At 35.0% G+C, this 17,560-nt stretch overlaps 1 protein-coding gene across 1 annotated transcript in view; it reads right to left on the reverse strand.

Annotated features, from left to right (window-relative positions):
- The window catches only part of POT1 (protection of telomeres 1), an 80,836-nt gene that overhangs the window by 36,327 nt on the left and 26,949 nt on the right, over nt 1-17,560 (reverse strand). Inside the window, exons 7-8 of the mRNA XM_047096412.1 lie at nt 16,199-16,313; nt 1,967-2,097 (exon numbers count right to left, since the gene is read on the reverse strand). Of these exons, the coding sequence (XP_046952368.1) occupies nt 1,967-2,097; nt 16,199-16,313 (246 nt within the window). The remainder of the gene's footprint in view (nt 1-1,966; nt 2,098-16,198; nt 16,314-17,560) is intronic.

The following is a 17,560-nucleotide window of genomic DNA, read 5'->3' on the forward strand; positions in this document are numbered from 1 at the left end:
GCTTTTCTGTCCTGAATACCATCCTTTAGCATTTACTTGTGCTGAAGATACACTGGCTGGGGATTCACATTTTTGAAAAATATTTTCTTTGGATACAAAATTCCAGTTGAATACATTTTCTATCACCACTTTTATCATTGCTTTGTTCTTCAGGCGCCATCATTTCAGATAAGAAATCAAAGATGGCTGGTATTGTTTCTTATGTGGAATGTGTTATTTCTCTGCCGGCTCATTTCAAGATTTTTTAAATCTTTTTCAATGATTTCACAGTGACTTGTTTAGATATGCTTTTTCTCTGAGGTGCCAGCATGGAGTGCACCAAGTTTCTAACATCTGTAAGTCAATGTTTTCCATCAAATTTGGAAAAATTCTAGTCCTTTCTATTTATTTCTATAAATATATTTTTTCCCTTTCACACTGTTTTCTTGTGCATCTCAAATGACAGGTTTCACCATTTGATATTGTTCCACAATCTTTCAGTAAACATGATATATCTAATCTATTTAGCTTATCTAGTAAATTTTCATTAAATATCTAATCTATTTAGCTTATCTAGTAAATTTTCATTAATAAAAATATTAATATATATACTCACTAAAAGATATTAGACTGTTTATGGCAGCATAATATCCTCAAACTGAAAACTACTTAAACGTTCCACAAAATATATACATTCTGATGCATTCACACGATGGAATACCACTTACCGGTGAAAGTGAACAAAGTAAAATTATTTGCAGTAACATGGTTGAATCACACGGGCATAAGCCAGACATTAAAAACAAAACAAAACCTAAAGTCTATTCTCTTTATATAAAGAGCAAACAGAGATGAAACTAATGTATGTTGTTTGAAGTTATGAGAATATTTATTCCTGGATGGGGTATGAAGGAAGTTTCCGAGTGCTAGTTACAGACTATACTTATATTGTGAACTGAGAGATGTACAGTCTACTTCAGTTAAACAACAGCAAGAATAACAACTAAAAACATTAGGAGGGAAGAGGGCACTCTTGGAATACAAATACTATAGGAAACAACAGTATGTGAGAAATGGTAACACTCCGATGATAATATTTCTATTTCTCTTTTAACATTACAAAAATATTCTCTACTACTCTTCTATTCTCAGGAAAAGGGCCTTAAGAGATCAAGATAGCTAATTCTTACCGAAACTAAGAATAGAACACACCCAGAATATTGTGCTCACTTCATCTCACTGACCATGAGGGACACAGAATAACTGAAGCATGAGAAGAAAAAAGACAATCAAGATAATGAAAGAGTTGCATGGAAATCTTCATGTAACAAGAGGAAAAGATGAAAGGACAAAACTACTTAAAACCTACGGACTGAAAATATTACAGTACTGAATTTTTTAAAAAATCAGATAGTATTTAATAGCTGTACTTTCATAATAAAGGTGGGCTTTTTTTACCTTTACTTGTTTAACTGCTTAGCATAATTTTGTAAGAACTGAAATATGTTCATATTTTAATACATTTTTCATAAAGATCAACTTACTTTGATTTTATACTCACATCTCAATGCTTTCACTGTACTTGAATTAACACAATCTCCCAATCTTTGTGTAAATGTTTAATAAAAAAGTAAAACAAAACAAAACCCCAGCGGCCTAAGGCTTTTTTTTTTTTTTAAACCCAACTCTACCTGGAAAACCTTTAAACCATCAATCTATCTTTAGAAGTGAGAAGAGGAAATGCAACTAGTCTTAATCATGGCAACTAACACATTTCTGTGGGAGGAAGGCACACAGTTTGTCCAAATGAGGAGATTTCTTAATATTCATTATTTGAAGTCTAGTATTATTTACATTTCTTCTTACCTCTTGAAATGGCTGATGCCATGTTCCACCACAGCAACCACATAATTAGTGCTAACTAGAACTAATGAAAAATACAGAGCCCTCTTCAAATACATATGAGTTTGGACAGTATGAATTTTACCTTCAGCCTGTGAAAGCGAACAATATCTCCATTTTTATAAATTATTGGTAGGGCTTCGTAACTTCCACTGAAGAGCAGGCAAGTTAACTTTACATTTGTCTGGTCCACAATTGTTACAACTGAGCAATAATCTGGAAAACATAAAAATATGTTACCTTTTGGTATTTCAAAGAATTTGACAAAATAAGAATATGGGTGAATTCAAAACACCAAACAAATTTTTATCCCTCCTTTTAATTAAGCCTTCTGAGAACAGGATCAAAACATAGGGACATTTTCTTGGCTCTCAAAATGCACTGCCAAATTATTTTGCAACAGTATTCCACAAAAATTTTAGAGAATTTAGTAAAACAAAAATAAAAATCCTAATTAATATAAATCATCTGGAGGGGTATGACTTTTATATTATTTCAAAGTTTAGAAATCATGAAACATTCAAATAACATAATTTATAAAATAATAAGTTAGGGTGAAAACAAAAGACTAGAAGGTATTTGAAGTAAATGTGATGGAAAATCAATATTCTGCATGAAAATCCTATGAAAACTGATTATAAAACCCAGAATTTCACAGTGACTATGTAATTCAAGTGAACAAATTCCTAGAAAATTATAGTAACAAAAACAAACTCAAAAGAAAAAAATGAGGATTTGCCAGTTCCTTACAGAAGATTACACGTTAGAACAAGAAACTGGCAAAAAAAAAAAAAAAAAAAAAAAACCAAAAACCAGAGAAACCACTAATAATACTTGGGTTGCTATGAAAATGAAAACTTCAAATACTGGTGGTAGTAAAAACTGTAATAGATGCTACTCTGAGATATGCATGTTTCAGAAAGTTGCACACTGAGGAAATGTGTTGACTTTAGCCCTTCCCAGTACCCTAGTAATTACAGCACTGGGATAGAAAAGAATAAACCCAGAACGTGAAGGAAGAGAAGAGAGAAGGAGTGACAGAGCAGGGGAGAAGGTAGCAACATGTTACAGGAAGATGGGAAAACAAATGGTTAGGGATAAAATAAACAGGGAGGCTGAAATCCAGAAGATAGTATAAAGTGGCTGGAATAAAGATAGAAGCCACCGGGATTAAGGGTGGGAGTGAAAAGTAGAGCCAAATCAAGGTTAATTAAAAGTTTACATACAGAACTGTTTCAGTAACCACTTGTCCTGACCTCTATTGCCCAGGAAAATGATTTCAGGTAGGAAGGTACTGTATTTAAACCTAGCACTTCCAGGAACACAGGCTGCTTTCCAAGGACATTTTTCACTGATTAACCAGAGGGTGCTAAGTCTTCCAACCTGGGTGTTATCACACAGAATAAATCCTTCCATGTTAGCACTTTAGGGGGCCTACAGCCTGATGGGCAGCTCTCTTTTCACCCACCCTAGAATGACACTGTCAATCAACATGCCCTATGCAAGTACTATTTGTCTCTATCAGATTTCCCATTCAAGGAGGAGATCAATTGGAAAAACAATCTTGAAAAAGAACAATCTAAGACTGCATCACAATCTCAGATTTCAAGATAGACTACAAAGCTGTATTAATCAAAACTGTATGGAAAAACAAAGTACTTATACACAAAGCAAACAAGATGAATGTTTATAACCTAAAACAAGCCATACCTACATTTTAAAATGTAAAGCCAGGAAACAATTATGGTAAAATAAATATCTGGCAAAAATAAAAAGGAGGGAAGGAAGGAAGGAAGGAAGGAAGGAAGGAAGGAAGGAAGGAAAGAAGGAAGGTAGGAAGGCAGGAAGGAGGGAAGACAGACTAATGGGCCAAGGGAGGCAGAGGGAGAGAAAGAAGGGAGGGGCAGGGAATAGAAATGGGAGGGGAAAGGGAGGAGAGGGGGAAGAGAGAGTTAAGGAAGGAGGGAGAAAAAGAAACCTGATTCTGTGAAGAGGGGGAAATAATTCAGAGAACATTTAAAAAAAAAGAAAACTTAAAATCAGGAGTGCTGGCTGGTTGTTAAGTGTCCCACTCTTGATTTTGGCTCAGATTATGGCCTCACAGTTCCTGAGATGCAGCCTGGCTTTGGGCTCTGGGCTCTGGGCCTCACAGCTCAGAGGCTGCTTGGGACTCTTCTCTCCGCCCTCTCTCTCTCTCTCTCTGCCCCTCCACTGTTCATACTCTCTCTCTCTCTCAAAATAAACATTTTAAAAATAAATAAAATCAAAACCTTGATAAGCATCTTCAAAGAGCAAAAATTATTACATCTTCATTTCTTGATACACCAGCAGGATTCACTGGACCCAAATTTATATTCAGAATTTCCTTTTTTAGTACCTCTACTCATGAGGAGTGTTGTTTCACAGTTTTTTTTTTTTCTTAGCAGTCTTACAAAAAAATCAAAGACCAATTTTACTTATTTTTAATAGAATATAAACATTCTTGTTTGCAATTATCATATGGCCCTATTGTACCCTTTTATAAATCTAAGATGTATTAAGAGACCTTAGCTATATTTCTATATGTTGAAATATTTTGCTATTTCATTACTCTAGTAATTAGTTCATTATTCCTACCTATGCTATAAAATACTAAATTGATTTTTTAAATGGAAAAATGAGGGCCCTGCTTAGAAGACAGACACAAGAGTGAAATGAAGCATCCCCAATGCATTGCACTGCTCAAGTATTGTAACACCTTTCAAGGAGACAAAGTTCAGAGACACTATCTGGAGTTTCTTCTTCTTTATATAAATGCTGTTAAGAATTAAGAACTGAACAGTTAAGTGTCCAACCTCTTTTCAGGTCTGATCTCATGAGTCTGAGCCCCACATGGGGCTCTGTGCTGACAGCTCAGAGCCTGGAGCCTATTTCAGACTCAGTGTCTCCCTCTCTCTCTGACCCTCCGCCACTTACTGAGAAATTTTTGCCAATAGTCACCGGGAAGGAAATTGACAGAGCCAGTCCCTTCACCATGATTAGATGAATCAAAGGCTAAACGCAAAGACAGGAGCACTTTAGATCTCACTGCTAACAATGAATGTACTTAGAATAAAACACAAATGCTCCAAAGGTTTTAAATTTCATAAAATTCCATGACAGACAAAACATAGGGCAAAGAAATGACAAATCCATCAAAATCCGATTCAGGTATGCACCATCAAACTTGACTTTTTTTTTTTTTTTTTTTACATTTTTTCTTGACAGCTTCTGCAAAATCACACATTGCAGATTCGTATGTAATAGAATGAGCAATCTCACACATCATATTTGTATTGGAGAACTATTTACTACTTATATTCATGATGTGATCTTAAGTTGTAGTAATCCTGCAACATTCTTCTTGCTTTAAATGCTTCAAAACGAGCCACGTGTAAACTGGGGCTACAAAGCAAAAACAAAACTACACATTTAGCAGGCATAAGTAATAATAGCTGAATTTAAACGTTAGCTAAGATGAAGTGACATAGTACCGCCTTGCAGCACATACACAATATTGAGGAATAAATGAAAAAACCAAAATATTAATTTAAAAAAGGCTTAATCTAAACCTCAAAATATTGGAACCTGTCTCATTGTTTTACTTTTCCTAAGAAAATGTCAGCTTCCTAAAAAATGACTTGGTGGGCTACAAAGGACTCCACTCTGAGTCCTGAAAAACACTGCATAGGCCCATCGTCTATAGGGTCTAGCTTTTGCAGTGCCTTCCTGCAAATTAGAAAAAAGCCTCCCCTTTTCTCAAAAAGAAATACTACACAACCTGAAGAGCTTTCCAGAGGAATTTTACTGAGCCCAAGAGAGAAGCAGTCTTCACTGCACCTACACGTGCATCTGCATTCCAGTCTTTTCACATAAACCCGAAGAGGAACAGATATGCCACTCGCAATGTACACATTCCTTCTCCAGGCCTTTCCTCCCAGGCTCCCTAGAAATCAGGTTCAGAGTGAGGGTGGTTAGGGTGTCAGGTTTAGAGCTGGGGTGGGAATGGAGGCCGAGAGAGAAAACCTCAGGGGATGCCCAAAGAGCATCGCAACAGGTGTGTGTCTGCCAGGTGTGTCGGTGTATGCTTAGAGTTCTGAGTCCATAAATGAAATGGGGCCACATACTGGTACAGATTTATGCAGAAGAGTGCTCCCCAGCTGCATCAGGACTTGACTGGGGGGCCTGAAATCTCCACACCTGCATGTTTTCATGTAAGTGGTTCCATGTGGATGAAAGTGGCATCTCCTTAAACGGAGCACACTGTGCACCACATATCTGAGCTATCATATGGTAAGTGCCTGTTCCTTACTCTTCTCTTTTTCAAGTTTGTTTATTTTGAGAGAGAGAGAGAGAGAGAGAGAGAGAGAGAGAGAGCGCAAACAGGGGAGAGACAGAGAGAGAGAGACAGAAAAAGAGAGAGAGACATGGAGAGAATCCCAAGCAGGCTCCGTGTTGCCAGTGCTGAGCCGGATGCGGAGCTCGATCTCAAAGAAGCTCACGAATGGTGAGATCAAAAGTCGGACACTTAACCGACTGAGCCACCCAGGTGTCCCCCTTACTCTTTCTCTTGGCTTATATATTTTCCTTTTAAAGTATCATCTGTGACTTTTAGCAAGTTTAAGCCAAACAGACCCACCATGTGTTCATATTTTATTTTTTCTTATTTTTTGAGAGAGAGCATACACACCCATGCACGTGCAGGGGAGGGGCAATGGGAGAGGGAGAGAGAATCTTAAACAGGCTCCACACCCAGCACGGAGCCCAATGCGGGGCTCAATCCCAGGACCTTGAGACAATGACCTGAGCTGAAATCCAGAGCTGGACACTTAACCAACCGAGCCACCCAAGCACACCCCTTTAATAAAATGTTATTAACAAAGAAAGAAAACAAAAATTCACATTCAAGAAAACAAAAGACATTAAAAAAAAAATCTGTCCTATAATTTTCTCTCAATTGCAATAAAAACAACAATCTAAATGAAATATTAAATAGCTTTCAAAAGGTTCTTTCAAATAGCACTTGATTTATGACATGACTAGAAACCAAGCTACCCATTTTAACAAATACTAACGAGGCAAACTGCTAAATGTTTTATTTTCCTGCTTCAAAGTGTCTTACCAAATAATCCATCAAAAATGATTGTATAATAAAAGTACTTATTTTCCCCATGCCTCATTTTTGGCTCATTCTCAAATGAAGGAAAAATAACTTGTGAAATTACAACTTACAACTTCATATTTTAATAAAGCTACAAAGCCAAAAGATAATTGTTTTCTTGATAGCTAACACCAGCAGGAAAGATAGGAAGAGTAGAAAGAACTTTAATAAATCAGTATTCTTACCTTACCTACATAGTACATTTAGGTGCTAATATAAAAATAAATATAAATTCCTTAAAATGTTTTAAAATAATAAAATATATATTTAAACCTTTGAGAAAGTCTTGACTTTAATGCTTTAGCAAGACTTCATATGTAAACCGTTGACTAAGTATTTACTTTAACTCTAACTTCACGTAACCTGATATAAATCTGGAGAAGATAACAAATGATAAACTAGGTCCTATATTCTGCAATCTTGAGTAACTCACCTAATTTCATCAATATGATTAAGTGTAAACTGCCTTGAAGTTTTATAATAAGAGGAAGCTGGTAGTTTGTCTAATCAAAGAAGCATACATGCATAAATTATACAATCCACAAAAAAAATTCCTCCATGAAAGTTATTTCATCTCCTTTTACCAATTACAGTACTATTTATAAACCAATCAGTATTTCAGTAAGTTTCTATTTCTATAAAAGTTTATTACTGAAAACCCAACTAAAAATTATAAAAGGCAAATCGCTAAATCAACACAATATTATATGCTACAATCTTACTTGTTTTACAAGTTTATCTGTTTTACTATACAAAATATAATAGCACTCCCTTAATTATGCTGGTGTGAAGTTACATTAATTTTCCCTCATGTTTTAATCATATTGGTAAAGATAAGGAAAGACAGGAAAGAAAGCATAAACATTATATTAGAGATACACATGCTTGTATGAGTACACATACAGATTAAATACGAATTAGGTAGGCAGGTATGTAAGCTGATAGTCTGTGAGTTCCTAAGTGTCATTCTGGAATTACATCTGGAGGAGTTTTACATTTTACCCCACATATTGAGAAACCACAGTAGATGGTATACCTAGGTGCAAGGATTTATACTAAGACTAGCAATGGCCTCTATCTTCACAGCATTTGTATTTAAAATAAGAAAGGCACAACAATAATTTTTAAAGTAACTATCAAAGTGTATTAATATTCAGCAATAAAAATACATGCTACGACTGACTACACATTTTGATACATGCTACAGCATGAACCTCAAAATCATTATGTTAAGTGAAAGAAGCCAGAAGCAAACATCATGTGTTATATGAGTCTATCTATATGAAGTGTCCAGAAAGGTAGTACAGAGAAAGAAAGCATATTAGTATGAATATTGTAGAGGTAAGCAACATACTCCTGCAAGTCTTAAAAAATACCGAAATGATAAATGAAGAAACCAAAAACTAAGATTAACAAGAAGACTGTATTATTATATGAAAACTTAGAATGGAGATAAAGAATCTTACCAACCCAAACATCTCCAAAAAGTTCACGTGGAGATTGTAGCAAATACTCTGCCTAATGATTAAAAATTGGACAGCTGAACAGGCCTCCTCTTAATTAAGGAGAACCATCACAGAGTCACATATTGGGAGAAGAAAATTTACCTGGAGTTCTGTTAGGCGTTGCTCCTCAGACCTCTATATACAAGTACACATATTATATGTGACTCACACATCACATTATTTAATACTTGATTTTGAAACAACATGAAAGTTACCAGGAAAAAGACCATTATACACCACATACAAAACAAAATTCCTGGTAATATATGCAATATATCTGTTTTTAAAAATATTAAAGAATTTTAAGGGGCTGGGTGGCTCAGTCGGTTGAGCGTCCACGAATCTTGATTTTAGCTCAGGTCACTGTTCAGGGAATCAAGCCCCATGCTGGGCTCCATGCTCTCAGCGCAGAGCCTGCTTGGGATTCTCTCTCTCTCTCTCTCTCTCTCTCTCTCTCTCTCTCTCTCTCCCTCCCTCCCTCCCTCCCTCCCTCCCTCCCTCTCCTGCTTGTGCACATGCTCTCTCTCTCAAAATAAACTTTAATAAAAAAAACTAAAGAATTTTAAGAAAATACAGACTAATATTTTTCAAATCTTACAATGAATAAGCCCTTCCAAACAAAATCATGACTCCAAAAATATGTTAAACATTTGTGTTTTGAAAACTATCAGCACCAGAACTAAAAAGCTGGAAAAAGCATCTAACACTTAGGACAAAAAAGAGATTAATACCACTAATATATGAGAAGCTTCCAGAAATTGCTGACAAAAGACAACCAAACTGAAAAAGAAAATATATTTTGATTACCTTAATCAATGAGGGTAAAGTGGAAGAAAAGTAGTACACTGAAAAAGATCTTAAAAATGCAGATAGAAATCAAAGCAATTTATAACTTGAAAGTAATATTTGTGACTTAAATATTACTAGAATCCACTTGACCTGATAAGTAATGTAGCAAAGCATTCCACTGATGGCCACTTAAAACATTTTATTTGTAATAATTCTGAATACATAATCTTTCAAAAACCTACCAACTGTATTATAGTTTTATCATAAAGTTGCTCATTACATACATAAAACAATCAGTTTTACCACATACAGAAAGTTAAATACAAAAAAATACTTTTTAAATTTTGATCTAGAATATAAACAAAGTGTATAAAACAGAAGTATTATAAGTCTTTAATAATGATCCCTGAAAAAGACCTACAAGAGCATAAAATTATGCATCAACATACTGCAGATGTTCCATCTCTTAAAATTATTATTTAACTTCTTCAGCAGTTAGATTTTGAAATTGAAAGTTCACATTTTCATTATAAAAGTCTGACAACTTTTATTGCTATTCCAACACCTGCAATGCTGGCCTCTTCTTCCTCATCCATCAAAATCCAATTTATCCTCAAAAGTTCAGCTTAAATGCCGTATCTCTTAGTAGCCTTTCCCCTGTTGGCATTAATCTCTCCATTCTTGCTCCCAAAGCATTTTGTTTGTTTCTTTAGTTACTGCATACAACTGTGCCTTAGCGAATTGATTCAATTCAGGTCTTCCTCATCTCCCTCAGGAAAAACTCTCTGAGACTCTATCATTTTACCACTATGGACAACAACCAAGTCCAGTACAAGGCTACACAGGGCTGGCAAAGAAATTTTTTAATTGAATGAATAAAAGAATGTAACTTAAGTTTTAAGAAAGAACAAAGAAACAGTACTGATTTTTACGATCAATTAAAGCAATTCAAATCATAAACTAATGAAACATAAGGATAATTCTCTAAATAAGCAGGCTAATAATTTGTTTGAGGGAAAGGTCATAAAAGACAGAGTCAGTTCTAGGATATATATAGAAAGCCAGATAGAGGCCTCAAGCTTCATCATAGTCATTCCTGAATATAAGCAAGCAGGCAATACAAAGGTTCAGTGACCTCTTTCTCCACCTTCATCGTCCGAGTGGAAACCTACTTCTTACTGGCATGGACAAAACAGCTGGAAATAGTTTTGAAGAGAGGTGTAGCTCACCTTTCCAAATCGTTAAAGAGGTTAAGTGATGACTAACCATGCCCTAGATGCCTTCCTGATCCCGAAAGTCAGATAGCCAAACACTTGAGAAGAGTCTTACCTCACTCAACTTGATGTTATTTTTTAGTTCTTAGGAAATGGAAAACCCCACGCCTGCCCAATCCACAACCTCCATCCTTTATAATAGGTAAATCCATTATTCAACTTTAACATATAAACTCAAAAGCATGGTGTGTTTTACAATGAAGATTCTATCTTACACCTCCAACAATAAAGTAGATGAATAAAAGTGTAATTTCATAAATTAAGGAAAGACTAAAAACAAAGTGAAATCATAAATAATTATAATCATTGTACTGTAATTATTATCTGTCTTAAACATTCCTCAAGGGTAGAAACAATGACTTACATATGTTTGAATTTTCCATGTCTAATATGATACACAGCATATAGAAAGTACTTAATGTTTACTGAATAAGGGAACAGATGAGTGAACCAAAAAGCTATTTATTTTAAAAGCCATACATTAAACCAAAAACGTACGCTGTGGTCTTGATATCAGCTGAATATTCAAATAACATATGAACGTAACACAGATAAGGAGCTTGCAATATGGGGTTCAAAGAATGGGGGCGTGAACTTCCACATGGCATGTTTAAGTCTTTAGGCATGCATGTGCATTTTTGTAGGACAAGCTCTATAGCTGTCTTCGTTTGCACAAGGGTGCAGGACAGCAAAAGGGTTACAACTCCCAAAGATGCATTATAAATTTAAAAACAAAAGGGGAGGGGTGCCTGGGTGGCTCAATCAGTTGAGCATCCAACTCTTGATTTCGGCTCAGATCATGATCTCACAGTTCATGAGTTTGAGCCCCACGCAGAGCCTGCTTGAGATTCTCTTTCTCCCTCACTCTCTCCCCCTCCCCTGCTTGCACGGGCCCTCTCTCTCTCTCTCTCTCTCTCAAAATAAACAAACATTAAAAAAAGTAAAAAAATAAAATAAAAAATATAATTCAACATACATGTAATTTTAAATTGTACTACATGCTTTAATCTCTCTTTGATGAATCAGCAGTGTTCTGGATATTATGTAACACCAATGAGTTATTAATTATTCAATAATTAAATTATTTTTTAACCATTTTAATGTAAAATATGAAGGAGTTTAACGCTTTAAAAAAATTAAAAGACACTAACTACATAATCATTTAACCTGCAACAATTATCACTCCCACCAAACAAAAACATTCAAACGATAATGCTACTTGATATAAATGTATACATGGCGAGTCATTCATTCCTATAAGTGAAAATATTTTTACCCAGCCACGACTAGCATTCTAGCATTAGCTGAGATGTTTTACAGGAAAAGAGAAACTCCCAGGGCCCTATGTCCTAGCACTCTATCGCAAGAACTAAAAGAAGCAAAATAGATTAGGGGCTCTCAGAAGTGCAATGTTTTGGATACTCCTCTAAGAAATCGGATTCTATACTCAGTTATTGGCTAAAACAGGTATCCTTTCATAAGATAATGAACAGCAAACGAAAGGTCTGGAAACCTTCTGGAAACACTGTAACATCTAAAGCTGTTTGAGGTTAATCAAACTACTTTCCAAAAATGGAGGATTTTAATGGGAGGCAGGGTATGAAAAACAAAGAAGTTAGGGACATAAAGCATTCTTGAAGTAATAGGCTAGGGAGCCACAGGCAATGTGCCACATTATGTGGCACAAAAAGGCGGAGAGCTGCAGGGTCCCAAAATTTGAAAAAGAAAAAGACAAAAAAGGAGAGGTGGACAGCAAAAACATGATATAAGTATTTTGGTCATCCTCTCCCTTCCTCTGGACTCAAATACTAGAAAAGTAAGCACAAACAGGGTTCCCTTTACTTCTCCCATTTGCTCACAAAGCAAGCAGACATTATGTTATCAATAACAAGCAAGCATGAGTCCCATACTATTAAGCCTGGAAGTGTTTTATGGCCTGCATACATTTATAATATTTAGCAAGAACAGACAATGAGAACAGAGTAAATGTGTCTCACGTTTAAAAATAGCTGTATGCTATTTCTTAAAATCTGAGACAAAGCTAAAATTAAACTTCTTCATCGGTGTTACCTAAAAAAATATAATCAATGTTATCTGTTTAAGGCAAAAAAACGTACATACCTGTCTAGCCAGCTCTCTAAAGCAAAAGGAAATGTGAGGCTTTCAAAGATAACTGCTATAAAATTTCAAATTCCTAAGAAGGCAGCAATGACCTTGTCTGCCTACACAAATGAGGACATATTACATACCTCTGATGAGTCATTATTAAAATCAATTCCGATGATACAAAGATCTTTTAATATATATTGTTTCCATAATCTTTCAGAAATTCTCAGTTTTCATGATGAATGTGATCATAATTGAAGAAGAATGTAAGTATCTATTGTCCTTTTAGCAACAGGACTGACAGACTTCAGCAAGAATAAAAAGCTACAACTTGTTCAAGACTGAATATAAAGCTTGGAAATGAAGTGTTTGCTACCAAAAAGAAGACAGCTGCGTGCTACAGGTCGTATGTAATCATTATTACTATGGAGAGGAAGTTTTAAGTCAAGAAGTACAAACGCTAGAGTGCATCAAATGGCCTGTATGGCACTAAATTTAACATTTTTAAAAGAAATTTTAATGAAAACTCTAGCAAACGATATAGAACAGAATAAACTTCTTTCCATTTACCTAAATTTGAGTTACATAAAGGTAATTTTCCTCCACAGAACTAGTTATGTACATCTGGATGTAGTATTTAAGATTGCAGCCCCATATTTGCAAAATAAAGTTGCTCTACATAATATAAAAAAGGCGCAGCTGTGGATTGTTCAGGGCCATCTCAGTGGTAATACTAATGAAGTTGATCTTTTCCTCAACACAAAAAGTGCTATTCCGTCTGACTCCCTTTCTTGCAGTATGTTGAAGGATGAGTTCTATCAACAGAAATAAAAAGTGTAACTAAAGTTATATAAGATAGATCATTTAAAACTTTACCATCTTGCTAGTAGTAAAGACATTATCAATATACGTTAAAATATACTTTAGTTTCAATATGTTGTGATAAAATTGATGAGATTCATTTTAATTTAGTATCTCAGAAGAAACAGAGAAACATATTATCATTGTAATAACAGATGGTTTATTACTACTCATGACTTTTTTATTTAGGGACTGGATCCAACTAAACATATCTGAGAGAGATATAAAATACATATGAATATATAATAAATATTATAGCTCCCCAAGGCTTTCATTATATACATATGATTTAACAACACTGTCAGAAGAAAACATGATTATGCTGTCTAATAACAGCTTAAAATTAATAGTCATCAATGTTATAAAAACAGCTATCATTTTGTTCTACATTATCATTTGCTATTTTAGAATATACTTGCTGATTAGCAAAAACTTTCAATGACAAGAATTAGCAACATATCAAGTGCAAAAAGTTTTAAAATTATACCTTCTACCAAGTCAGGTGGACCTTTATTTGCAGTAATATAGCTTATTCCTGAATTCAGCAGGCTAATTAGAGGCCACCAGAAAACACCCGCAATTGGAAGAGGATCATAGTCATCGCACCTTTATAAGCGAATTCCCAGAATGGGCATATATTAAGATTCAGGGGGGAACAAAACCTGAAGATGAGAAAAAATCACCAAGGTGGAAGTATGCAAGTCTATGTTGAACAGTATGATGGCGCGGGGAACACAGACTTTGGGAGAAAGTAAAGTCAAATGAAAATATTTAAGAAATAAATACTTAATAACTTCTCGCTCCAACCTTAATGTTTAATATTTCCCTTTCTGCTAAAACAGAAATCATCAGTTTTCTTTTTTTTTAATGTTTATTTATTTTTGAGAGAGAGAGAGAGAGAGAGAACAAACGCGAGCAGGGGAGGGGCAGAGAGACACAGAATCCAAAGCAGGCTCCAGGCCCTGAGCTGTCAGCACAGAGCCTGATGCGGGGCTCGAACCCATGAACCATGAGATCACGGCCTGAGGTGAAGTCGGACGCTTAACCGACTGAGCCACCCAGGTGCCCCATCATCAGTTTCCAATAAAACATCCCTCTTCAGACTTACGTACCACTGATTTCAAACTTCTCTAGATTTAACAGTCTTCACACAGTCGTTTCCACACAAAGTCTTCACGGTCTACATTAACAAAATACTCTGACCACATGAAAATAAGAGGTTTCTCCCATCTCCCCACGAAAGAGTACACTTCAAGTTCACTGCACAATTATAAAATGTACATATGTGTAATTTAATAAAATAGTTTGTAAATATGAACTCAACGAGAACATCTTTGTGTCTCTAAGCATGAGCCACAGGGGCGGGCATGCAGCAGATAAAGACAGGATTTCATCAACAACACCATTTTGCGTTTTTAACATCTCTAAAATATGGCTACATCTTACAATGGACAGTGAAGCATAACTCAACTGGCAGAGCTTTCTGAATGATACATAAATAATGATGCCTTTTACAAATGTTGTTTCAGATTAAATGGATTAATGACTGTTAAATTTAGTCAAACTGAATTAAACCAAGGTAAAGGTGTAATGGTGTGTTCACCATATTAACTCTCAGAAAACCGAAATCCATGTTTTTTTATTCTTTTCTATGTAATTCTGTTTAAAAGCTTGTATTACTATACAGAATTAATTAGCTTATTCCTCAATTATCTTTTTTTTTTTTTAACCTTAATTATCTTCAAAAACCACCAAAGTACTATGTCTTTGGGGTGTTTAATTTTTTTTTTACATTTAAAGTAATTATTGATCGGAAAGGTCTTATTACTGCCATTTTGGTAACTGTTCTCTGTCTTGTAGCACTTTTGTCCTCCTTTGTATTTCATTGATTTTTTTGTGTGTAGTGATATACTCTGATTCCTTTCTCATTTCCTTTTGCAGGTATTTTCTTTGTGATGACCACGGAGTTTACATAAAACATCTTACAGTTACAACAACCTATCTTAAGCTGATAATACCACATACAAAAACTATACTTCTACTCCTCCTCACATACACTTTATGCTGTAATTTGTATCTTTTTATATTGTGTATTCATTAAAGTGTTTACAGGCAGTTATTTTTTTATACTTTTGTCTTTTTTAAATTCTATAACCAGAATTAGAAGTGATTTATATACCAGGGGTACAGTATTAAAATATTCTACATTTGTCTATATAGTTACCTTTCCTAGCCTATTTTATACTTTCATATGCTGTCATGTTGCAGGTTAGCATCTTTTTTTTTTTTTAAGTTTTATTTATTTAAGTAATCTCCATACCCCACGTGGGGCTCAAACTCACAACCCCAAGATCAAGAGCCACATGCTCTTCTAACTGAGCCAGTCAGACACCCCTTAGCATCCTTTTCTTAACTTAGTCTTCAGAATCTTAAGACCATACTTATTCTATAAAACAGCCAAGCCAAAACACATGCATCCATGTTGTGTGGCAATTATAAATCAGAACCGAGCTTCTAAGACTTAGGGTACTGAAGGAGCTATGTTTCTGAAACCAATAAAGTAGTTCCAGTCCATTAAAATCTTCGCTAATTTTAATACCTACCAGTTCCTTTGCTTAGATATGGAGGCTTAAAGAACTTGACAACACCATAGACATTGACGATTGTACCACCCTTAAGTTGATTCAGGGGTGTATATATATAATGTGTTGTTGGAACCTAAGAAAGAGAAGACAGTAAATATATATAGTGTTGAGAATGATGTTTTGATTAAAATTTTAAATTAACAAATCCATCTAATTGCATTTTTTTTCCTTTTAAGTGTCTAAAAAGAGGCTATAGCCTGAAAAAAAGGATATACACAGTTTATAAAGGTTACTATATAAACCACCCAGTTTTTCTTAGAAAGAACTTTGATTATAAATAATGCAATTTGTATACAATTCTAAGAAATGCAGTTTAAGAGATTTGGGTTCTGGATTTTAATCTTAAGTAATAACAAAACTTGTGATATGTATTTCTTTTTTCTTTTCCTATACACTATAAAGATTTTACTTAGGCCTAAATAAAGCCAGGTTTTCATTATAAATGGTATAAAGACATTAAAAATGGTAATAACAGAGGGGCACCTGGGTGGCTCAGTCAGTTAAGCATACGACTCTCGGTTTGGGCTCAGGTCATGATCTCACCATTTTGTGAGTTCAAGCCCATCCAGCTCTGTGCTGGCAGCATGGAGCCTGCCAGGTATTCCTTCTCTCCCTATCTCTCTGCCCCTCCTCCACTCACACTGTCTCTGTCTCTCTCAAAATAAATAAACTTAAAAACTAATTTTTAATGGTAATAATAGAAACAAAAGTTTTCTTTAATAATTGCACATAAGTTTAGAAAGAAAAGGGAAACTGATTTATAAGGACATGTCTGCGTATTAGTAAAATAATCCTTAAAAGCAGTCAGACATCTAGTCCCATCACCCATCCATCCTATCCACAACTGGAAATAAGGTTATCTACCACACTACTGAGTTAAACTTTTAAAAATCAAATCAAAACAAGTTAATTGACTTTTTCAAGGAAACTGTTATCTCAGTTCGAACACAAGAAAAGGCAGCGCTTAGAAATCTCATCAAACCTTGATAGAGAAAAAGGTGTAGCCCATCAATGATGAAAGAAAAATAATGATCAGCATACGGGACAGAAAAGAGAAGATATGTGCTCAGCTGACAAAATAACTAGACCCAAGATATTATCTTCAAAAGTTATCTCCCTAACGTATAGATGAATGGGGTAGGCCAGCACAGCTCAGTGACATCAACCATTCCGGCCATCCCTGTAATGTGCTTGTTAATTCATGGACAACAAACAACTTCTTGATTATAATTTGACTTTCCATGTAAAGAAGCCAGTATATTGTGTACAGCATCGAAGTTATATTCGAAGAGTTCAGAATACCTGGGCTCTCTGAAAAAG

This window comes from Lynx rufus, unplaced genomic scaffold, assembly GCF_022079265.1.
Source record: "Lynx rufus isolate CCGP_SWC_20201006 ecotype Redwood Valley unplaced genomic scaffold, mLynRuf1.p SCAF_4, whole genome shotgun sequence".
Lineage (NCBI taxonomy): Eukaryota > Metazoa > Chordata > Mammalia > Carnivora > Felidae > Lynx > Lynx rufus.